Source organism: Salmo trutta, chromosome 10, assembly GCF_901001165.1.
Source record: "Salmo trutta chromosome 10, fSalTru1.1, whole genome shotgun sequence".
Classification (NCBI taxonomy): Eukaryota; Metazoa; Chordata; class Actinopteri; order Salmoniformes; family Salmonidae; genus Salmo; species Salmo trutta.
The window spans coordinates 32,652,651-32,676,969 of record NC_042966.1 but is presented as its reverse complement, the minus strand read 5'-3'; the positions used below and the strand labels follow the sequence as shown (position 1 = coordinate 32,676,969).

At 46.8% G+C, this 24,319-nt stretch overlaps 1 protein-coding gene across 2 annotated transcripts in view; it reads right to left on the bottom strand.

Moving 5' to 3' along the window:
- LOC115201576 (inactive heparanase-2) overlaps positions 1-24,319 on the bottom strand; it is a 155,356-nt gene that overhangs the window by 70,362 nt on the left and 60,675 nt on the right. Inside the window, exon 4 of one of the 2 annotated variants that reach the window (XM_029765338.1) lies at positions 11,943-12,116. The exons of the other annotated variant lie outside the window; for it this stretch is intronic. Within the exon in view, the coding sequence (XP_029621198.1) occupies positions 11,943-12,116 (174 nt within the window). The remainder of the gene's footprint in view (positions 1-11,942; positions 12,117-24,319) is intronic. 2 annotated transcript variants of the gene reach the window in all.

Here is a 24,319-nt window from a genome sequence, read left to right as displayed (position 1 = left end):
CCTTAACCACACTGCTATCCATAAAGCCTACCCCTAACCTTAACCACACTGCTATCCCTAAAGCCTAACCCTAACCTTAACCACACTGCTATCCATAATGCCTAACCCTAACCTTAACCACACTGCTATCCCTAAAGCCTAACCCTAACCTTAACCACACTGCTATCCCTAAAGCCTAACCTTAACCACACTACTATCCCTAAAGCCTAACCCTAACCTTAACCACACTGCTATCCATAATGCCTAACCCTAACCTTAACCACACTGCTATCCATAATGCCTAACCCTAACCTTAACCACACTGCTATCCCTAATGCCTAACCCTAACCTTAACCACACTGCTATCCCTAAAGCCTAACCCTAACCTTAACCACACTGCTATCCCTAAAGCCTAACCCTAACCTTAACCACACTGCTATCCATAAAGCCTACCCCTAACCTTAACCACACTGCTATCCCTAAAGCCTAACCCTAACCTTAATCACACTGCTATCCATAATGCCTAACCCTAACCTTAACCACACTGCTATCCCTAAAGCCTAACCCTAACCTTAACCACACTGCTATCCCTAAAGCCTAACCTTAACCACACTACTATCCCTAAAGCCTAACCCTAACCTTAACCACACTGCTATCCCTAATGCCTAATTGTCACGACTTCCGCCGAAGTTGGTCCCTCTCCTTGTTTGGGCGGCGTTCGGCGGTTGAAGTCACCGACCTTCTAGCCATCGCTGATCCTCTTTTCATTTTCCTTTGGTTTTGTCTTGTATCACACCTGGTTCCAATCCCATTCATTACATGTTGTGTATTTAACCCTCTGTTCCCCCTCATTGTCCTTGTCGGTGATTGTTTGTTTGTAAACTTTGTGGAAGTTATGTTCTGGTGTGCGACGGGTTTTGTACCCACTTGTATTATTTTACATATTTTGGTTTTCAGAGTATTTGAGCACTTATTAAACGACTCCGTTTTATACCAAGTTCGATCTCCTGCGCCTGACTTCCCTGCCACCAGCACGCACCCTTACACTAACCCTGAACTTAACCACACTGCTATCCCTATGCCTAACCCTAACCTTAACCACACTGCTATCCCTATGCCTAACCCTAACCTTAACCACACTGCTATCCCTATGCCTAACCCTAACCTTAACCACACTGCTATCCCTAATGCCTAACCCTAACCTTAACCACACTGCTATCCCTAAAGCCTAACCCTAACCTTAACCACACTGCTATCCCTAAAGCCTAACCCTAACCTTAACCACACTGCTATCCCTAAAGCCTAACCCTAACCTTAACCACACTGCTATCCATAATGCCTAACCCTAACCTTAACCACACTGCTATCCCTAAAGCCTAACCCTAACCTTAACCACACTGCTATCCATAATGCCTAACCCTAACCTTAACCACACTGCTATCCCTAATGCCTAACCCTAACCTTAACCACACTGCTATCCCTAAAGCCTAACCCTAACCTTAACCACACTGCTATCCATAATGCCTAACCCTAACCTTAACCACACTGCTATCCCTAATGCCTAACCCTAACCTTAACCACACTGCTATCCCTAAAGCCTAACCCTAACCTTAACCACACTGCTATCCCTAAAGCCTAACCCTAACCTTAACCACACTGCTATCCCTAAAGCCTAACCCTAACCTTAACCACACTGCTATCCATAAAGCCTAACCCTAACCTTAGCGAATTTTTTATAATATAGCCAATTTTGACATTGCAGCTGGTCTTTCTAAGGGGAAATCGCTCAGGTCTACCTCCAGAATGAAACTCATGACAGTATTATAGCGAGACACAGCGTGCCATTCTAACGCTGTCCAACACAAGAGTGTTGGAGAGAAAAAAAGATCACAGCTAAGGCCAATCGACCTCTATAGTTTCTACCTTCTGGCGAGAGTGCTTGTATCTGTCATTTTGGCAGGGGTCGACTGCACCACATAGAAAGTCATCAGCTGTTTACTTCTCCTTTTTAAAACCACTCCATCCTTCATCATGCCTAAATATTCACCCCTGTCTCTCTCTCTCTCTACGCTCTCTTCTCTCTACGCTCTCTTCTCTCTACGCTCTCTCTCTCTCTCTCTCTACGCTCTCTTCTCTCTACGCTCTCTCTCTCTTTTTCTCTCTACCTCTCTTCTCTCTACGCTCTCTCTCTCTTTTTCTCTCTACCTCTCTTCTCTCTACGCTCTCTCTCTCTTTTTCTCTCTACCTCTCTTCTCTCTACGCTCTCTCTCTCTTTTTCTCTCTACGCTCTCTTCTCTCTACGCTCTCTCTCTCTCTTTTTCTCTCTACCTCTCTCTCTCTACGCTGTCTCTCTTCACTCTTTGAAAGGCTTCCTTTCAATCATGACTCAGAGTCAAAACTTACACATTTGCATGCCCTCTCAAGGCTTTGTCCAGCACCAGTACTTACTTTGTTTTGTTATCATGAGCACAGCCAATGATATCAACTTCTTTACCAGAGAAGCTAAAAGTAAGCAATGTACTGGGAAGTCTATTATACCGTAATGTATGTGCTGTATATATCATAGAATTGCTACTATCATATTGTATAGTGTATAGCCACTAGGAGTTATACATAAGGCATTTATAACACCTTCATGAAACCAGGTATAACACCTTTATGAAACCAGTCATAACACCTTTATGAAACCAGCCATAACACCTTCATGAAACCAGTCATAACACCTTCATGAAACCAGTCATAACACCTTTATGAAACCAGTCATAACACCTTCATGAAACCAGTCATAACACCTTTATGAAACCAGCCATAACACCTTCATGAAACCAGTCATAACACCTTTATGAAACCAGTCATAAGACCTTCATGAAACCAGTCATAACACCTTTATCAGTGTTGCAGTATCATTCATCACAAGCTTCATAATATAGAAATATAACTTTATTGTAGTTCTATTCTTCATAACACATGTATTCAACATCATTTCTAAGGATTTTTCCAAATAAAAGTCCCCTCAAACAGATCTTTATTAATCTATTGTACAATGGAAATGTGTATTTTTACTGCCACATCACTATTCACATAACAGGCTGGCAGCAGCACAGAGTCAGCGGTTGGTGACTTTGTGTATTGAGTGTTTCGTAGCCTCTCTCGTGAACTTTCAATTTTGCAGGATGCCGCTGAGAATAATCAGTATTATCTTCTTCCATTAGTATTTTTTCTGTGATGACATCCAAGAGAAGGCGGATCTGAAGTAAACAGAATACCTGACCTAGAGAGAGTTCTGGCCAGGAGCACCATTCAAATGGCATGTTAGGCCTACAACAGGGCTGCCCCTGTTCCTGGAGAGGGAGTTCTGGCCAGGAGCACCATTCAAATGGCATGTTAGGCCTACAACAGGGCTGCCCCTGTTCCTGGAGAGCTACCTTCTTGTAGGTTTTAGCTCTCCAAAAACAAGGTTGGCCTACCGCTTGTCTATAGGCCAAAAACATGTGCTCTTAGGGTTACACTTGGATTTGGAGAAAGAAAAAATTATAATAATAATATATATAGTAATAATAATATGGCACCGACAGAGATGGTCGCCTCGCTTCGAGTTCTTAGGAAACTATGCAGTATTTCGTTTTTTTATGTACTATTTATTACATTGTTACCCCAGGAAATCTTAAGTCTTATTACATAGAGCTGGGAAGAACTATTGGATATAAGAGCAACGTCAACTTACCAACATTACGACCAGGAATACAACTTTCCCGAAGCAGATCCTCTGTTTGGACCACCACCCAGGACAATGGATCTAATCCCAGAAGCGGATCTTCTGTTTGGACCACCACCCAGGACAATGGATCTAATCCCAGAAGCGGATCCTCTGTTTGGACCACCACCCAGGACAATGGATCTAATCCCAGAAGCGGATCCTCTGTTTGGACCACCACCCAGAACAATGGATCTAATCCCAGAAGTGGATCCTCTGTTTGGACCACCACCCAGGACAATGGATCTAATCCCAGAAGCGGATCCTCTGTTCGGACCACCACCCAGGACAATGGATCTAATCCCAGAAGCGGATCCTCTGTTTGGACCACCACCCAGGACAATGGATCTAATCCCAGAAGCCGACCAAATACAACGACGCCGTAGAAGAGGCAGATGGAGCGGCCTCCTGGTCAGGCGCCGTAGACGGGCACATCGCCCAACGCTGCCGAGTATAGTACTCACCAATGTCCAGTCTCTTGACAACAAGGTAGACGAAATTCGAGCAAGGGTTTCCTTCCAGAGAGACATCAGAGATTGTAACATTCTCTGTTTCACGGAAACATGGCTCTCTCGGGATATGTTGTCGGAATCGGTTCAGCCACCGAGCTTCTCCATGCATTGCGTCGACAGAGATAAACACCTCTCTGGGAAAAGGAAGGGCCGGGATGTATGCTTTATGATTAACGACTCATGGTGTAATCATAACAACATACAGGAACTCAAGTTCTTCTGCTCACCTGACCTAGAATTACTTACAATCAAATGCCGGCCATTTTACCTACCAAGAGAATTCTCGTCAGTTATAGTCATAGCCGTGTACATTCACCCTCAAGCAGACACCAAGAGGGACCTCAAGGCACTTCACTGGACTCTATGTAAACTGGAAACTATATATCCGGAGACTGCATTTATCGTAGCTGGGGAATTTAACAAAGCAAATTTGAGAACAATGCTACCTAAATTTTATCAGCATATTGATTGCACGACACACAGGGCTAATATTCTCGACCACTACTACTCTAACTTCCGCGATGCATACAAAGCCCTCCCCCGCCGACCCTTCCGCAAATCAGACCACGACGCCATCTTGCTCGTTCTGTCTTATAGGCAGAAACTCAAACAGGATGTACCAGTGACAAGAACCATTCAACGCTGGTCTGACCAATCAGAAGCCACGCTTCAAGATAGTTTTGATCACACGGACTGGAATATGTTCTGGTCAGACTCAGAGAACAACATTGACCTATACGCTGTCTCGGTGAGTGTGTTTACAAAGAAGTGCATTGGAGATGTTGTACCCACTGTGACTATTAAAACCTACCTGTACCCATTGTTCCTGTACCCCAGAAGGCAAAGATAACTGAACTAAATGACTACCGCCCCGTAGCACTCACTTCTGTCATCATGAAGTGCTTTGAGAGGCTAGTCAAGGATCATATTACCGCCGACTTACTGGCCCCCCTAGACCCACTTCAATTTGCATACCGCCCGAAAAGGTCCACAGATGATGCAATCACCATCATGCTGCACACTGCCCTATCCCATCTGGACAAAAATAATACCTATGTAAGAATGCTGTTCATCGACAACAGCTCAGCATTCAACACCATAGTACCCTCCAAGCTCATCATTAAGCTGGAGGCCCTGGGTCTCAATCCCGCCCTGTGCAACTGGGTCCTGGACTTTCTGATGGGTCGCCCCCAGGTGGTGAGGGTAGGAAACAACATCTCCACCCTGCTGATCCTCAACACTGGGGCCCCACAAGGGTGTGTGCTCAGCCCTCTCCTGTACTCCCTGTTTACCAACAACTGCGTGGCCATGCACGCTTCCAACTCAATCATCAAATTTGCAGACAACACAACAGTAGTGGCTTGATCACCAACAACGACGAGACGGCCTACAGGGAGGAGGTGAGGGCACTCGGAGTGTGGTGTCAGGAAAACAACCTCTCACTCAACATCAACAAAACAAAGGAGATGATCGTGGACTTCAGGAAACAGCAGAGGGAACACCCCCCTATCCACATTGAAGGGACAGCAGTGGAGAAGGTGGAACATTTTAAGATCCTGGGTGTACACATCACAGACAAACTGAAATGGTCCACCCACACAGACAGTGTGGCAAAGAGGCGCAACTGCGGCTCTTCAACCTCAGTAGGCTGAAGAAATTTGGCTTGTCACCCAAAACCCTGACAAGCTTTTACAGATTCACAATCAAGAGCATTCTGTCGGGCTGTATCACAGCCTGGTACGGAAACTGCACTGCCCTCAACCGCAAGGCTCTCCAGAGGGTGGTGCGGTTTGCACAACGCATCACCAGGGGCAAACTACTTGCTCTACATGACACCTACAGCACCCGATGTCACAGGAAGGCCAAAAAGATCATCAAGGACAACAACCACCCGAGCCACTGCCTGTTCACACCGCTATCATCCAGAAGGTGAGGTCAGTACAGGTGCATCAAAGCTAGGACCAAGAGACTGAAAAACAGCTTCCATCTCAAGGCCATCAGACTGCTGAACAGCAATCACTAACTCAGAGAGGCTGCTGCCAACATTGAGGCCCAATCACTGGCCACTTTAAATAATGGATCACTAGTCACTTTAAACAATTTCACTTTAAATAATGCCACTTTAATAATGTTTACATATCTTACAATATTCATATCACATGTATATAGTGAATTTAATACCATCTATCGCTCATCCATAAACTTATAAGTACATATTCTCATTCACCCCATTATATTTGTGTGTATTAGGTAGTTGTTGGGGAATTGTTAGATTACTTGTTAAATATTACTGCACTGTCGGAACAAGAAGCATAAGCATTTCGCTACACTCGCATTAACATCTGCTAACCATGTGCATGTGTGTCATAATCCGTGTATGTAGGTGGCAGGGAAGTCAGGCACAGGAGAAACCAAAGTGGTTAAAAAATGTAATATTTATTAAAAACTAACTCCAAAACCAACGTAGAAAATAATCCGGGTAAACAATAACCCGTCGCACACCGATACATAAACAACACGTACATAACATAACAAACAATCACCGACAAGGATATGAGGGGAAAAAGAGGGTTAAATACACAACATGTAATTACTGGGATAAGAAACAGGTGTGTAAGGAGACCAGACAAAACCAATGGAAAATGAAAAACTGATCAATGGTGGCTAGAAGACCGGTGACGTTGATCGCCGAGCACCACCCGAACAAGGAGGGGCATCAATGTGACAGTACCCCCCCCCCCCCCCCCCCCGACGCGCGGCTCCAGCAGTGCGTCGACACCGGCCTCGGGGACGGCCCGGAGGACGAGGCGCAGGGCGATCCGGATGGAGACGATGGAACTCGCTCAGCATGGAAGGATCTAACACGTCCTCCACCTGAACCCAGCATCTCTCCTCCGGACAGTACCCCTCCCAGTCCACGAGGTACTGAAGACCCCTCGCCCGACGTCTCGAATCCAGGATGGACCCCTCGCCCCCTCAATGTCCAGAGGGGGTGGAGAAACCTCCCGCACCTCGGCCTCCTGGAGCGGGCCAGCCACCACCGGCCTGAGGAGAGACACATGGAACGAGGGGTTAATGCGGTAATTGGGGGGAAGCTTTAACCTATAACATACCTCGTTCATTCTCCTCAGGACTTTAAACGGCCCCACAAACCGCGGACTCAGCTTCCGGTAGGGCAGGCGGAGAGGCAGGTTTCGGGTCGAGAGCCAGACCCTGTCCCCCGGTGCGAACACCGGGGCCTCACTGCGATGACGGTCTGTGCCAGCTTTTTGACGTCGTACGGCGCGCTGAAGGCGGACGTGAGCTGCGTCCCAGGTCTCCTCCGCGCGCCAGAACCAGTGGTCCACCGCAGGAGCCTGGGTCTGACCCTGATGCCAAGGGGCCAGAACCGGCTGATATCCCAACACACACTGAAATGGAGTGAGGTTAGTGGAGGAGTGGCGGAGCGAGTTCTGAGCCATCTCTGCCCAGGGCACAAATGCCGCCCACTCCCCCGGCCGGTCCTGGCAATAAGACCTCAGAAACCTACCCACATCCTGATTAACTCTCTCCACCTGCCCGTTACTTTCGGGGTGAAAACCTGAGGTAAGGCTAACCGAGACCCCCAGACGTTCCATGAACGCCTTCCAAACCCTTGACGTGAACTGGGGCCCTCGATCAGACACTATATCCTCAGGCACCCCGTAGTGCCGAAAGACGTGGGTAAACAGAGCCTCCGCCGTCTGTAGGGCCGTAGGGAGACCGGGCAAAGGGAGGAGACGACAGGACTTAGAAAAGCGATCCACAATGACCAGGATCGTGGTGTTACCTTGTGAAGGTGGAAGATCGGTTATGAAATCCACCGACAAGTGCGACCACGGCCGTTGTGGAACGAGTAAGGGTTGTAACTTACCTCTGGGTAGGTGTCTACGAGCCTTGCACTGGGCGCACACTGAGCAGGAGGAAACATAAACCCTCACGTCCTTAGCTAAGGTGGGCCACCAGTACCTCCCACTAAGACAGCGCATCGTCCGACCAACCCCAGGATGACCAGAGGAGGGTAACGTGTGAGCCCAGTAGATCAATCGGTCGTGGACAGCGGACGGAACGTACAGATGCCCAGCTGGACACTGTGGGAGAATGGGCTCTGCACGTGACGCCCGCTCAATGTCCGCGTCCAGCTCCCATACTACCGGTGCCACCAAACAAGAGGCTGGGATGATGGGAGTGGGATCCATGGACCGCTCCTCTGTGTCATACAGCCGGGACAGTGAGTCTGCCTTGACGTTCTGGGAACCTGGTCTGTAAGAGAGGGTAAACACAAAACGGGTGAAAAACATGGCCCACCTTGCCTGGCGAGGATTCAGTCTCCTCGCCTCCCGGATGTACTCCAGATTGCGGTGGTCAGTCCAGATGAGAAAAAGGTGTTTAGCCCCCTCAAGCCAGTGTCTCCACGCCTTCAAAGCTTTGACGATAGCCAACAGCTCCCTGTCCCCCACATCATAGTTTCGCTCCGCCGGGTTGAGCTTCTTAGAGAAGAAGGCACAGGGGCGGAGCTTAGGCAGCGTACCCGAACGCTGAGAGAGCACAGCTCCTATCCCAGCCTCAGATGCGTCCACCTCCACTATGAATTGCAGAGACGGATCCGGATGAGCCAACATAGGAACCGAGGTAAACAGAGCCTTCAGTTTCCAAAAAACCCTATCCGCCCCAGCCGACCACTGCAAGTGCACCGGACCCCCCTTCAGCTGTGAGGTAATGGGAGCAGCCACCTGACCAAAACCACGGATAAACCTCCGGTAGTAATTGGCAAACCCTAAAAATCGCTGCACCTCCTTTACCGTGGTGGGAGTCGGCCAATTACGCATCGCTGTCATATGGTCACTCTCCATCTCCACTCCTGACGTAGATAGGCGATATCCTAAGAAAGAGAGGACTGTTTAAAGAACAAGCATTTCTCAGCCTTGACATACAGCTCATGCTCCAACAGGCGACCAAGCACTTTGCGCACCAGGGACACATGCTCGGCGCGTGTAGCGGAGTAAATCAGAATGTCATCGATATACACCACTACACCCTGCCCATGCAGGTCCCTGAAAATTTTGTCGACAAAAGATTGGAAGACTGATGGCACATTCATCAACCCGTACGGCATGACGAGGTACTCATAATGCCCTGAGGTGGTACTAAATGCCGTCTTCCACTCGTCTCCATCTAGGATACGCACCAGGTTGTACGAACTCCTGAGATCCAGTTTAGTGAAGAAGCGCGCCCCGTGCATTAACTCAATCGCCGTGGTGATCAGCGGTAGCGGGTAACTGTACCCCACTGTGATTTTATTAAGACCTCGATAATCAATGCACGGTTGCAGACCCCCATCCCTCTTCTTCACAAAAAAGAAACTTGAGGAGACGGGTGAGATGGAGGGCCTAATGTATCCCTGACGCAGGGATTCGGAAACATATGTCTCCATAGCCACCATCTCCGCTTGCGACAGGGGATACACGTGACTCTTGGGAAGTGCAGCGTCTGCCATGAGATTTATCGCACAATCCCCCTGTCGATGAGGTGGTAATTGAGTCGCCTTCTTTTTACAGAAGGCGAGAGCCAAATCGGCATATTCAGGGGGGATGCGCACGGTAGAGACCTGGTCTGGACTTTCCACCGTAGTAGCACCAACGGAAACCCCTACACACCTACCTGAGCACTCTCGCGACCACCCCGTAAGAGCCCTCTGTGGCCAAGAAAAAGTGGGGTTATGACTAGTTAACCAGGGCAGACCCAGCACCACTGGATACGCAGGAGTGTCAATAATGAAAATACTAATTTTCTCCTTGTGACCCCCCTGCGTCACCATAGTCAAAGGAGCTGTGGCCTCCCTAATCAACCCTGACCCTAATGGTCGACTATCTAAGGTGTGAATGGAAAAAGGCACTTTCACCGGTACAATAGGGATCCCTAAACTATGAGCCAACGTTTGATCAAAAAAGTTCCCAGCCGCGCCTGAATCTAATAGTGCCTTATGCTGGAAATGAGGGGAAAAATCAGGAAAAGTGACAGACACAAATATATGGGCAACAGAGGGCTCTGGATGAGAATGGTGCCTACTCACCTGGGGTGGCGCCAGAACGCCCTGCCTGTTACCCTCGATTCCCAGAAGAACCTACCCGGCACCGACCAGCATTGTGTCCTCTGCGGTCACCGATGGTGCACGAGCGGGAACTCCCTCTGGTCTCCCTGTGCACCCTCTCTCCTGGCTCCATGGTTATAGGAGAGGGGGTGGGGGAGGATGGAACCACCAGACCCCGATCTGGACGTCTGCGAGCAGCCAGCCAGTTGTCCAACCGGATGGACAGATCCACCAGCTGGTCGAAGGTGAGGGTGGTGTCTCTGCAGGCCAGCTCCCGATGGACGTCCTCCCGCAGACTGCAGCAATAATGATCGATCAGGACTCCGTGATTCCATCCCGCACCGGCTGCCAGGGTCCTGAACTCCAATGCAAAATCCTGCATGCTTCTCGTCTCCTGCCTCAGATGGTAGAGGCGCTCACCCGCCGCTCTGCCCTCGGGTGGGTGGTCGAAGACTGCCCGAAAACGGCGGATGAACTCCTCATAATGGTCCAACGCCGCATCTCCTCCTTCAACCATAGCGCTGGCCCATTCCAGGGCTCTCCTGGTGAGGCACAAGACGAGGGCAAAATCTTCTCGCGGTCTGATGGAACTGGGTGGACCGTGGCCAGATAAAGTTCTAATTGGAGCAGGAAATCCCGGCAGTTGGCAGCACTTCCGTCGTAACCCCGAGGCATGGCTAGACGGATACCACCCGGTTCAGGTTGACAAGGGGCGTTTTGGATCGACCCTGGTTGGGCTGGTGGAGGCGCTGGATGAATCTCCCGTCTCTCCAAGCGGTCCATCATCTGAACAGCGCGATCCATGGCAGCGCATAGATGTAGTAGTCTCTCCGCATTCTCCTGGATGCGCTCCTCCACCTCCCTGTCCGGGATATCTTCTCCTGCTGACTTTTAAAAATGGTCGGTGATTCTGTCATAATCCATGTATGTAGGTGGCAGGGAAGTCAGGCGCAGGAGAAACCAAAGCGGTTAAAAAATGGAGTATTTATTAAAAACTAACTCCAAAACCAACGTAGAAAATAATCTGGGTAAACAATAACCCGTCGCACACCGATGCATAAACAACACGTACATAACATAACAAACAATCACCGACAAGGATATGAGGGGAAACAGAGGGTTAAATACACATGTAATTACTGGGAAAAGAAACAGGTGTGTAAGGAGACCAGACAAAACCAATGGAAAATGAAAAACTGATCAATGGTGGCTAGAAGACCGGTGACGTCGATCGCTGAGCACCACCCGAACAAGGAGGGGCAACGACTTCGGCAGAAGTCGTGACAATGTGACCAATAACATTTCAATATATTTTATTTGGCTGGAAATACACATTTCTGTGTACAATGGATAAATAAATCTATATGTTTTTGTGTGAAAACTCATTATGAATTATGTTGAATAAATGTGTTATGTCGGTTGTTTTGATTGATACCACAACTTTCATAAAGGTGTTCGAAATGGCTTCAGATGCGTATACCCCTTTAGGTACAGTGTTGTCCAATGCTTTATCATTCTGCTGTATTAAATATCATACATTGTACAATATATTAAATGCAGTATATAGTGTTGTGTAGTAGATACTGACCATTGCCCAGTTCCCAGGAGATGTTGTATTTCTTCCCGGCGCTGTATTTGAGGAGGCTGAGTGCTGAGGAGGAGTTCCAGGAGAAGTCAGGGCTTCTCTGCAGGGCGTTGAGCCCCAGGACCAGATGCAGACCAGCACACTCGGCAAAGTTATACAGTTTGTCTAAAGACCTGGCTGGGAGCAAACCAGACGCAGTTGTAACTTTGTTTCTTATCAAAATATTCAAGGTACATTCAGTCATACTGTGGCCGGGCTAACTGTACTACAAATAATGATTTCTAAACATTGAAAACACATTTGGGACATTTATATTCCAGTATGCTAAGTATGTCTGAGGCCTGTCTAAAACAACTGTGCCCTTTCTAAAATCTGCACTTAAACCCCTACTATTATAGGATAGTAACCAATGTGGTGGGAACTAGATAGATTTTGGACCATGGAAATACATGTATGTACAAACCTATCACAGATTTAATTATTTATGAAAACTAAGTGGCCCGTCCAGAAAAAACTCCTGTTCCTAGTTCTAACCTCTAACCCTGTCAATCTAAGCCTCACTCATTGTCTCAAATCAATCAAATAAAATTGTATTCGTCACAAGCTTCGTAAACAACAGGTGTAGACTAAAAGTGAAATGCTTACTTACAATGCAGAGAGAAAATATATAACACAATGAATAATGATAACATAGCTACTTTACCAGTCAAATGTTTGGACACAGCTACTCATTCCAGGGTTGTTCTTTATTTTTACTATTTTCTACATTGTAGAATAATAGTGAAGACATCAAAACTATGAAATAACACATATGGGATCATGTAGTAACCAAAAAAGTGTTAAACAAATCAACAACTATTTTATATTTTAGATGTTTCATAGCCACCTTTGCCTTGATGACAGCTTTGCACACTCTTTGCTAAGACAGTACTACACTACTATGGTACTCCATACTACAGTGCTTAGTTTCTATTATACTACAGTACTATAGTACTATGTTACTATGGTGCTACAATACTACATTAGTATGGTGCTACAATTCTACAGTACCATGGTACTAAACTACTACAATACTACAGTCCTACAATACTACAGTACTATGGTACTATGATACTACAGTACTAAGTTACTATGGTACTACAGTACTATGTTACTATTTTACTACAGTACAACAGTACTATGTTACTATAATACTACAGTACTATGTGACTGAGGTACTAAAATATTACAGTACTATGTTACTACAGTACCACAGTACTGTGTTACTATGGTAATACAATACCAGTATTACAGTACTATGGTACTGTTTTACTACAGTAAAATGGTACTACAATACTAAAGTACTACAGCAATATGTTACTACAGTACTATGGTACCACAAAACATACTGTACTATGGTACTACAATACTACAGTACTACAGTACTATGGTACTACAAAACTACAGTACTATGGTACTATGTTACTACAGTACTATGGTACTAGAATACTGCAGTACTATGTTACTACTGTACTATTGTACTGCAATACTACAGTACAATGGTAGTATATCACTACAGTACAATGGCACCACAATACTACAGTACTATGGTACTATGTTACTACAGTACTATTGTACTAAAATACTACAGTACTATGTTACTACAGTGCAAAGGTACTATGTTACTAAAGTACTATAGTACTGCAATACAACAGCACTACAATACTACAATACTACGATGCTGTTACTACAATACTACAGTACTATGGTACTATACTACTGCAGTACTCTGGTATTACAATACTACAGTACTATGTTACTACAGTGCTATGGTACTACAGTACTACAGTACAATGGGACAATGTTACTACAATACTACAGTACTATGTTACTACAATACTACAGTACAACGGTATTATGTTACTACAGTACTATGGTATCACAGTACTACAGTACAATGGGACTATGTTACTACAATACTACAGTACTAAGGTACTATGTTTCTGCAGTTCTATGGTACTACAGTACTACAGTACAATGGGCCAATGTTACTACAATACTACAGTACTATGTTACTACAATACTACAGTACAACGGTATTGTGTTACTACAGTACTATGGTACCACCGTACTACAGTACAATGGAACTATGTTACTACAATACTACAGTACTATGGTACTATGTTACTACAGTTCTATGGTACTACAGTACTACAGTACAATGGGGCAATGTTACTACAGTACTATGTTACTACAATACTACAGTACTATGGTACTTCAATACTACAGTACTATGGTACTACAGTACTACAGTACAATGGGACTATGTTACTACAATACTACAGTACTATGTTACTACAATACTACAGTACTATGGTACTTCAATACTACAGTACTATGGTACTACAGTACAATGGGACTATGTTACTACAATACTAGGCAGCAATGTAGTGCGCCGCCAACCCACAGCTCTCTGCGTCCTCCCCCAACAGGACGGGTAGCCTATCCCCATCAGAGAGGTCTTTGAATCCTTGAATAAGGGTTTCAAATTTGGGGAAATGACACTCTAATTGTTATATATTTTTTACATTTTGTCAGGAAATGCAGCTCTGTCTCAGATTCTGCTGTTGTGCAGTGGTTGCACAGCCTTTCCTCTACAGGGAGCCAGGTTTTCCTGTGTCTACCCTTCTTAATGGCAAGGCTGTACTCACTGAGCCTGTACTTTGTCAAGGTTTTTCTAAGGTTTTGATCAGTAACCATGGTCAAATATTTAGCCACGGTGTACTGTCGATATAGGGCCAGATAGCACTGCATTTTGCTTTGTGTTTGTGCTTGTGTTTCCCAATAAGCAATGTAGTTTTGTTTTGACTATGTTGTAATTTGGTTTATTCTGATTGATTGGATGTTCTGGTCCTGAGGCTTCAGTGTGTTAGTAGAACAGGTTTGTGAACTCAGCCCCAGGACCAGCTGGATGAGGGGACTCTTTTCTTTGCTCAGCTCTTGGCATTGCAGGGCTTGGTAATGATATGAGAGGGGGTCACTGTATTTTAGATTTTCCAAAACTTAATTGCTCTTTTTTGAGTTTTTATTATTAGTGGATATTGGCCTAATTCTGCCCTACATGCATTGTTTGTAGTTTTCCTCTGGACATGTAGAAGAATCTTACAGAACTCTGCATGCAGGGTTTCAATGGGGTGTTTGTCCCATTTGATGAAATCTTGTTTTGCAAGTGGACCCCACACCTCGCTGCCATAAAGTGCAATTGGTTCAATGACATATTCAATTAGTTTTAGCCAAATTTGAATAGGTATTTTAATTTTAATTTGCTTTTTAATGGCGTAGAATGCCCTGCGTGCTTTCTCTCTCAGTTCATTCACTGCCTCATTAAGGTGTCCAGTTGAGCTTATTTTTAAACCTAAGTAATTGTAGTGTGTACAGTACTCTATATATTTTGTACCAATTGAGAACTTTGGTCTAATTCCCTGAGATCTGGATCTTCTCTGGAAAATCATTATTTTAGTATTTTTGGGGTTTACTGCCAGGGCCCAGGTCTGGCAGTACTGCTCTAGCAGGTCCAGGCTCTGCTGTAGGCCAGGTGCTGTGGGTGACAGCAGGCATAGGTCATCTGCGAAGAGTAGGCATTTAACTTCTGAATTGTGGAGACTAACACCAGGTTAAAGAATTCTGTTATTTTCTTACCAATTTTAATGCTGCACGTATTGCCAGTATACATTGATTTAATTATGTCATATGTTTTACCCCCTACACCACTTTCAATAACTTTGTAGAACAGTCCTGTATGCCAAATAGAATCAAATGCTTTTTGGAAGTCGATAAAGCAAGCGTATATTCTGGTGGACATGTTTATCTATCAGGGTGTGTAAGGTGTAAATATGATCAGTTGTGCGATGTTTTGGTATAAATCCAATTTGGCTTTTACTCAAGACATTGTGCTTATTAAGGAAGTTTAGAACTCTTACAGTGATGATACTACAGAAAACCTTCCCCAGGTTACTGTTCACACAAATGCCTCTGTAATTGTTAGGGTCACAGCTGTTTAAAGGATCGGACCAAAATGCAGCATGGTTGTAGTTACACATATTTATTTATTCCGTGAAATGTTGCGATACACAAATAACTAGAATAACAAAAACAACAAACCGTGACGCAGAGAGAAATAAACACTACTCAAAAGATAATCACCCACAAAAACAGGTGGGACAAACATCAGCTTAAATATGACCTCCAAATAGATACAACGACAACCAGCTGCCTCTAATTGGAGATCATACCAAACAAAACCAACATAGAAATACAAAACTAGAAACTGAACATAGAAATACAAAACATAGACAAACACCCCCTGTCACGCCCTGACCTACTCTACCATACTATGGTCAGGACGTGACAGTTAGGGTCAAATTTGTCTCCGTTCTTAAAGATTGGGGTTATGAGTCCTTGATTCCAGATGTCAGGGAAATAACCTACACTCTGGATCAAATTAAACAGTTTTAATATAGCCAATTGAAATTTTGCACTAGTGATTTTGAGCATCTCATAGAGGATGCCATCAGGTCCGCGTGCTTTTTTAAATTTGAGAGCCTGAAGTTTCTTATAGAGCTCCTGGTCAGTAATTGGGGAGTCCAATGGATTTTGATTGTCCTTTATAGCTTTTTCTAATCCATTCAACTTCTCATGAATTTGGTCTTGTTCTGTGTTTGTGTCAACTTGAACGGTGTTGTTGTCACGTCCTGACCATAGAAAGCTTTTATTTTCTATGGTAGAGTAGGTCAGGGCGTGACAGGGGGTTTTGTCTAGTTTATTTATTTCTATGTTGGTTCTAGTTTATTTTTTCTATGTTGGGTTTTGTCTAGTTTCTGTATTTCTATGTGGGGTTCTAGTTTCTGTATTTCTATGTTGTTGTTTTTGGGATGATCTCCAATTAGAGGCAGCTGGTCATTGTTGTCTCTAATTGGGGATCATATTTAAATTGTTGTTTTTCCCACTAGGTTTTGTGGGAGATTATTTTGAGTAGTGTATGTTGCAGCTCTTCGTCACGGTTTGTTATTTTGTTTATTAGTTTATTTGTATGTCTTGCATAGTTTCACAGTTATAATAAAATGTGGAACGATACACACGCTGCGCTTTGGTCCCCTTCATCTTCAGACGAACGTGACAGAATCTCCCACCACCAAAGGACCAAGCAGCGTGGTCAACAGGAATGGACTTGGGAGGAAATATTGGACGGGAAAGGACCCTGGAGGCAGGAGGGGGAGTATCGCCGTCCAAAGGAGGAGATTGAAGCAGCGAGAGCAGAATGGCGATATTACGAGGCGTTATACCATCAAGGCAAGCATGAGAGGCAGCCCCAAAAAATTTTTGGGGGGGGCACACGGGGAGATTGGCAGAGTCGGGGTTCAGACCTGAGCCAACTCCCCGTGCTTACCGTGGGGAGCATGTGACCAGTCGGGCACCATGTTATGCGGTGATGCGCACTGTATCTCCAGTGCGCATTCACAGCCCGGTGCGCTCGTTGCCAGTGCCTCGGATTTGCCGGGCTAGAGTGAGCATTCAGCCAGGAAGGGTGGTGCCAGCTCAGCGCTCCTGGTCTCCAGTACGCCTCCTCGGTCCAGGATATCCTGCGCCGGCTCCGCGCACTGTGTTGCCAGTGCGCATTCACAGCCCAGTGCATCCTGTGCCAGCGCCCCGCATTTGCCAGGCGAAAGTAAGCATACAGCCAGGACGGTTCTGCCACTTCTACGCTCGAGACCTCCGGTGCGCCTCCACGGCCCAGTATATCCTGTACCTGACCCACGCACCCAGCCTCCAGTGAGTCTATCCAGACTGGTACGCCCTGTGCCTGCTCCTCGCACTTGCCCTGAGGTGCGTGTTACCAGTCTGGCGCCACCTGTGCCAGCCCCATGCATCAAGCCTCCAGTGCGCATTCCCAGTCCAGAGCTTCCGGCGACAGTTCCCAGTCCAGAGCTTCCGGCGACAGTTCCCAGTCCAGAGCTTCCGGCGACAGTTCCCAGTCCAGAGCTTCCGGCGACAGTTCCCAAGCTGGAGCTTCCGGCGACAGTTCCCAGACCGGAACCTTCTGAGACGGCCCACAGTCCGGAACCTCCTGAAACGGCCCACAGTCCGGAACCTCCTGAGACGGCCCCCAGTCCGGAGCCTCCGGCGGCGGCCCCCCAGTCCGGAGCCTCTGGCGGCGGTCCCGCAGTCCAGAGCCTCTGGCGGCGGTCCCGCAGTCCAGAGCCTCCGGCGATGATCCACGGTTCGGTGACACAAAAGCGGAGGGATCAGCTGGTGGAGCGGGGACTACGCCCCGAACCGGAGCCGCCTCCTATGCTGGCGGATAAGCAGGATGTGAGGGTCCTTCGTCTCGCACCAGAGCCGCCACCGACATTAGACACCCACCCTAACCCTCCCTGTTTTTTTTTTTGTTTAAGGTTGTGCATTCGGAGTCCGCACCTTTTGGGGGGGGGGGTACTGTCACGTCCTGACCATAGAAAGCTTTTATTTTCTATGGTAGAGTAGGTCAGGGTGTGACAGGAGGTTTTGTCTAGTTTATTTATTTCTATGTTGGTTCTAGTTTCTTTTTTCTATGTTTTTTTTAGGATGATCTCCAATTAGAGGCAGCTGGTCACCGTTGTCTCTAATTGGGGATCATATTAAATATGATGTTGTTGTTTTTCCCACTAGGTTTTGTGGGACATTATTTTGAGTAGTGTATGTTGCACCTCTTCGTCACGGTTTGTTGTTTTGTTTATTTTGTATGTCTTACATAGTTTCACAGTTATAATAAAATGTGGAACGATACACACGCTGCGCTTTAGTCCCCTTCATCTTCAGATGAACGTGACAGTTGTAGAGTGTTTTAAAATGGGTTGTCCATATGTCACCATTTTGTATCGCTAATTGCTCTTGTTTCGATTTTTTTTGTGTTTATGGACTCCTCAATTAGTGTCAGCTGCTTGCTGTTGTACTGTGCTTTTTTGGTTCTGAGTGTACGTTTATAGAGTTTTAAAGTCTCACAGTAATGAAGGTGTAATTCACCATTATTTGGGTCTCTGTGCTTTTGGTTGGATAGTGTTCTAAGTTTTTTCCTTATAATTTTACAATCTGCATCAAACCAGTTGTCATCTGTGGTCTTTTCTTTTAGTTTTTTATCAATTTCAATTGTGCTTCTTCTTTTGCCTTTTGCCTGAATATATATATATATATATATGAATTTCTGATGTTGTACAGCTTACTGGGCTGTGAATGTGTGGTTGTTTCCATGTCTGTTCTTTTGAGGAACAACGTGATTTGGCTGTGATCAGACAGAGGTGTTAGTGATTTCATGTTGCAGAAAGAAAGAATAACAGTCAGAAATACAGTAACTAATAGGTCGTTAAGAGATAAACAGGATAACAGCTAACACTCTTTCTGTTATATATATATATATATATATATATTTAAATATTCCTATTCAAGTCAATTCTAGTACAATAGGTGTGTGTGTGTGTGTGTGCGCGTCCGTGTGTGTTTAGTGCAGATGTATTGGAGGAGCTGTTTAATCTCACTTAATCCTACAGGGTTCTCCTGTCCTCTGACGACCTCCGCGTAGCTGCGCTGGTCCTGCTGTTGGGCCCTGAGGAGTGGAGGAGGTCCAGGTCTGGGCCATGGGGCTTCCTCTCTGGTCTGGTAGGGGTGGTGGTCTGGTGCGGGATAATAGGCTGGGCCCGGTCCAGTCTGGCTAAGCCGATGGAAGTGGTGATGCTCTGGTGGTGGGTGGGGCCTGTGGGGTGCGCTGGGTCTGGTGGGGCGTTGAGGGGGCCTGGGGCTCCTTGGTGGTGCAGTGGTCTGGTAGGGGTCTCTGGGTGGTCCTCTGTCCAGTGCGGCATGGGGTGATTGTCTACCAAGTGCCACGTCCTTTAGAGGCTTGTCAAACATCCCTACTGTCTGCTTCCTCAGGTGGGAGTGGTCGTGCAGATGCTCTGGGGTGATTGTTGGGTGGTGAGCAACGTGCACGTTCGGGAGTAGGCCACACCCTCTGGTGATGTCAGCGTTGACTTTCTGAATGGTACAGGGATGAAAGTCTTTGCAGGGCAGCAGAGTGGAGATGGTGACGTGGGAGTTGGGGAACCACTCAGAGGCCCTCTCTGCTACTCTGTTGACCAGGCTGCCTACTCTCTCCTGCTCCTCTCTCAGGTTGTTGGTGCTGTAGTGGGAGTGGGGAACCACTCAGAGGCCCTCTCTGCTACTCTGTTGACCAGGCTGCCTACTCTCTCCTGCTCCTCTCGCAGGTTGTTGGTGCTGTAGTGGGAGTGGGGAACCACTCAGAGGCCCTCTCTGCTACTCTGTTGACCAGGCTGCCTACTCTCTCCTGCTCCTCTCGCAGGTTGTTGGTGCCGGTGTGAATAATGATGTGGCCTGGTGTGCCAAAGTCAGGCTGGGACAGGATGTGGAGTGCATCCTGTGTTTTTGGGCACCATATTTTGCACACCTTGTGTTGGGGAAAGAGTTTATCTTCTTGGATGAATTTCCCATTTGAGTCAATGAGGATGGCCACCTCAGTGGGTTTTACCAGATTAGTGTGTTTACAGTCTGGGGCTGGAGTACACAGGGCCTGTGTACATGGAGGGGTGTGTGGGGGTGTGTCAGGGGGGGCCAGAGAGCTTCTCTCTGTAGTAGGGGTCTCCATGTGAGCCTCCTTGTTGACGGGGGGTGTGGGTAAAGTGTTGTCGGTATGGGGGGGGATTGTGGGTGAAGGTGGGTCAGTGGGGTTGTTAGGGGTGGTGAGGGGCTGCAGCTTCTCTCTGGGAGTCTCTACAGTCTGCTCTCTGTGCTGCAGCAACCTCTTGATGACAGACAACTCCTTTACCATCTCCTCCTTTACCTGCACCAGCTCTCTCCTCATGGTTTCCTTTACCTCCTCAAGCGCTGTGGTAAGGCTCTCTCCTCATGGTGGCCTTTACCTCCTCAAGAGCTGTGGTAAGGCTCTCTCCTCATGGTGGCCTTTACCTCCTCAAGAGCTGTGGTAAGGCTCTCTCCTCATGGTGGCCTTTACCTCCTCAAGAGCTGTGGTAAGGCTCTCTCCTCATGGTGACCTTTACCCTCCTCAAGAGCTGTGGTAAGGCTCTCTCCTCATGGTGACCTTTACCTCCTCAAGAGCTGTGGTAAGGCTCTCTCCTCATGGTGACCTTTACCTCCTCAAGAGCTGTGGTAAGGCTCTCTCCTCATAGTGGCCTTTACCTCCTCAAGAGCTGTGGTAAGGCTCTCTCCTCATGGTGGCCTTTACCTCCTCAAGAGCTGTGGTAAGGCTCTCTCCTCATGGTGGCCTTTACCTCCTCAAGAGCTGTGGTAAGGCTCTCTCCTCATGGTGACCTTTACCTCCTCAAGAGCTGTGGTAAGGCTCTCTCCTCATAGTGGCCTTTACCTCCTCAAGAGCTGTGGTAAGGCTCTCTCTCAGCTCCTGGACAGAGTTCTTCAGCTAGGTCCTGCACTGGTTAATCTGGTCCTGTAGAAGGTCTGTGTCTGGGCTGGTGGTGGTGTAGCTGAGGGGCTGCTCCTTCAGCTCAGTAACCCATACCTCTAACAGAGCCAGCCTGTCTCTCAGCAGTCTGGAGGTGGTGTAGCTGTGGGGCTGCTCCTTCAGCTCAGTAACCCATACCTCTAACAGAGCCAGCCTGTCTCTCAGCAGTCTGGAGGTGGTGTAGCTGGGAAGGCTGCTCCTTCAGCTCAGTAACCCATACCTCTAACAGAGCCAGCCTGTCTCTCAGCAGTCTGGAGGTGGTGTAGCTGGGGGGCTGCTCCTTCAGCTCAGTAACCCATACCTCTAACAGAGCCAGCCTGTCTCTCAGCAGTCTGGAGGGGGTGTAGCTGGGGGGCTGCTCCTTCAGCTCAGTAACCCATACCTCTAACAGAGCCAGCCTGTCTCTCAGCAGTCTGGAGGTGGTGTAGCTGGGGGGCTGCTCCTTCAGCTCAGTAACCCATACCTCTAACAGAGCCAGCCTGTCTCTCAGCAGTCTGGAGGTGGTGTAGCTGGGGGGCTGCTCCTTCAGCTCAGTAACCCATACCTCTAACAGAGCCAGCCTGTCTCTCAGCAGTCTGGTGGTGGTGTAGCTGGGGGGCTGCTCCTTCAGCTCAGTAACCCATACCTCTAACAGAGCCAGCCTGTCTCTCAGCAGTCTGGAGGTGGTGTAGCTGGGGGGCTGCTCCTTCAGCTCAGTAACCCATACCTCTAACAGAGCCAGCCTGTCTCTCAGCAGTCTGGAGGGGGTGTAGCTGGGGGGCTGCTCCTTCAGCTCAGTAACCCATACCTCTAACAGAGCCAGCCTGTCTCTCAGCAGGCTGATGGTAGTGTGGTCTTGGCTCTGGTGGTTGTAGGCAGGCAGGGGGGAGGAGAGTCCTGCTGTTGGGGGGCCTGAGGTGAGGGGAGAGGTCAGGTTGCTGTCCTTTTCTTTTTTGCTTTCCGCTTTGAACTCTCTGTCAATCTTTTCCTCCTGTGTGTATCTTCAGTTTGAACCTAAACATTTTTTGCTAATTTAATCGCGTCAATCTCACTCTTAACAACCAAAAGTTATACCAACTCAGGATCTGTTCTTCTGCATGACTTCTCTCTCTCTCTACTACAGCAGGTTAATGTCTCTCTCTCTCTCTACTACAGCAGGTTAATGTCTCTCTCTCTCTCTCTCTACTACAGCAGGTTAATGTCTCTCTCTCTCTACTACAGCAGGTTAATGTCTCTCTCTCTCTCTCTACTACAGCAGGTTAATGTCTCTCTCTCTCTCTACTACAGCAGGTTAATGTCTCTCTCTCTCTCTCTCTCTACTACAGCAGGTTAATGTCTCTCTCTCTCTCTCTACTACAGCAGGTTAATGTCTCTCTCTCTCTCTCTAATACAGCAGGTTAATGTCTCTCTCTCTCTCTCTACTACAGCAGGTTAATGTCTCTCTCTCTCTCTACTACAGCAGGTTAATGTCTCTCTCTCTCTCTCTCTACTACAGCAGGTTAATGTCTCTCTCTCTCTCTACTACAGCAGGTTAATGTCTCTCTCTCTCTCTCTCTACTACAGCAGGTTAATGTCTCTCTCTCTCTCTACTACAGCAGGTTAATGTCTCTCTCTCTCTCTCTACTACAGCAGGTTAATGTCTCTCTCTCTCTACTACAGCAGGTTAATGTCTCTCTCTCTCTCTACTACAGCAGGTTAATGTCTCTCTCTCTCTCTACTACAGCAGGTTAATGTCTCTCTCTCTCTCTCTCTCTCTACTACAGCAGGTTAATGTATCTCTCTCTCCTCTCTCTCTCTACTACAGCAGGTTAATGTCTCTCTCTCTCTCTCTCTCTCTACTACAGCAGGTTAATGTCTCTCTCCTCTCTCTCTCTCTCTCTACTACAGCAGGTTATGTCTCTCTCTCTCTCTACTACAGCAGGTTAATGTCTCTCTCTCTCTCTACTACAGCAGGTTAATGTCTCTCTCTCTCTCTCTCTACTACAGCAGGTTAATGTCTCTCTCTCTCTCTCTCTACTACAGCAGGTTAATGTCTCTCTCTCTCTCTCCTACTACAGCAGGTTTAATGTCTCTCTCTCTCTCTCTCTACTACAGCAGGTTAATGTCGCTCTCTCTCTCTCTCTACTACAGCAGGTTAATGTCTCTCTCTCTCTCTTTACTACAAGCAGGTTAATGTCTCTCTCTCTCTCTACTACAGCAGGGTAATGTCTCTCTCTCTCTCTACTACAGCAGTTAATGTCTCTCTCTCTCTCTACTAAGCAGGTTAATGTCTCTCTCTCTCTCTACTACAGCAGGTTAATGTCTCTCTCTCTCTCTCTCTAATACAGCAGGTTAATGTCTCTCTCTCTCTAATACAGCAGCTTAATGTCTTTCTCTCTCTACTACAGCAGGTTAATGTCTCTATCTCTATACTACAGCAGGTTAATGTCTCTCTCTCTCTACTACAGCAGGTTAATGTCTCTCTCTCTCTACTACAGCAGGTTAATGTCTCTCTCTCTCTACTACAGCAGGTTAATGTCTCTCTCTCTCTCTCTCTCTCTACTAGCAGGTTAATGTCTCTCTCTCTCTCTCTCTCTACTACAGCAGGTTAATGTCTCTCTCTCTCTCTACTACAGCAGGTTAATGTCTCTCTCTCTCTCTCTCTACTACAGCAGGTTAATGTCTCTCTCTCTCTCTACTACAACAGGTTAATGTCTCTCTCTCTCTATACTACAGCAGGTTAATGTCTCTCTCTCTCTCTCTATACTACAGCATGTTAATGTCTCTCTCTCTCTCTACTACAACAGGATAATGTCTCTCTCTCTCTCTACTACAGCAGGTTAATGTCTCTCTCTCTCTCTCTAATACAGCAGGTTAATGTCTCTCTCTCTCTACTACAGCAGGTTAATGTCTCTCTCTCTCT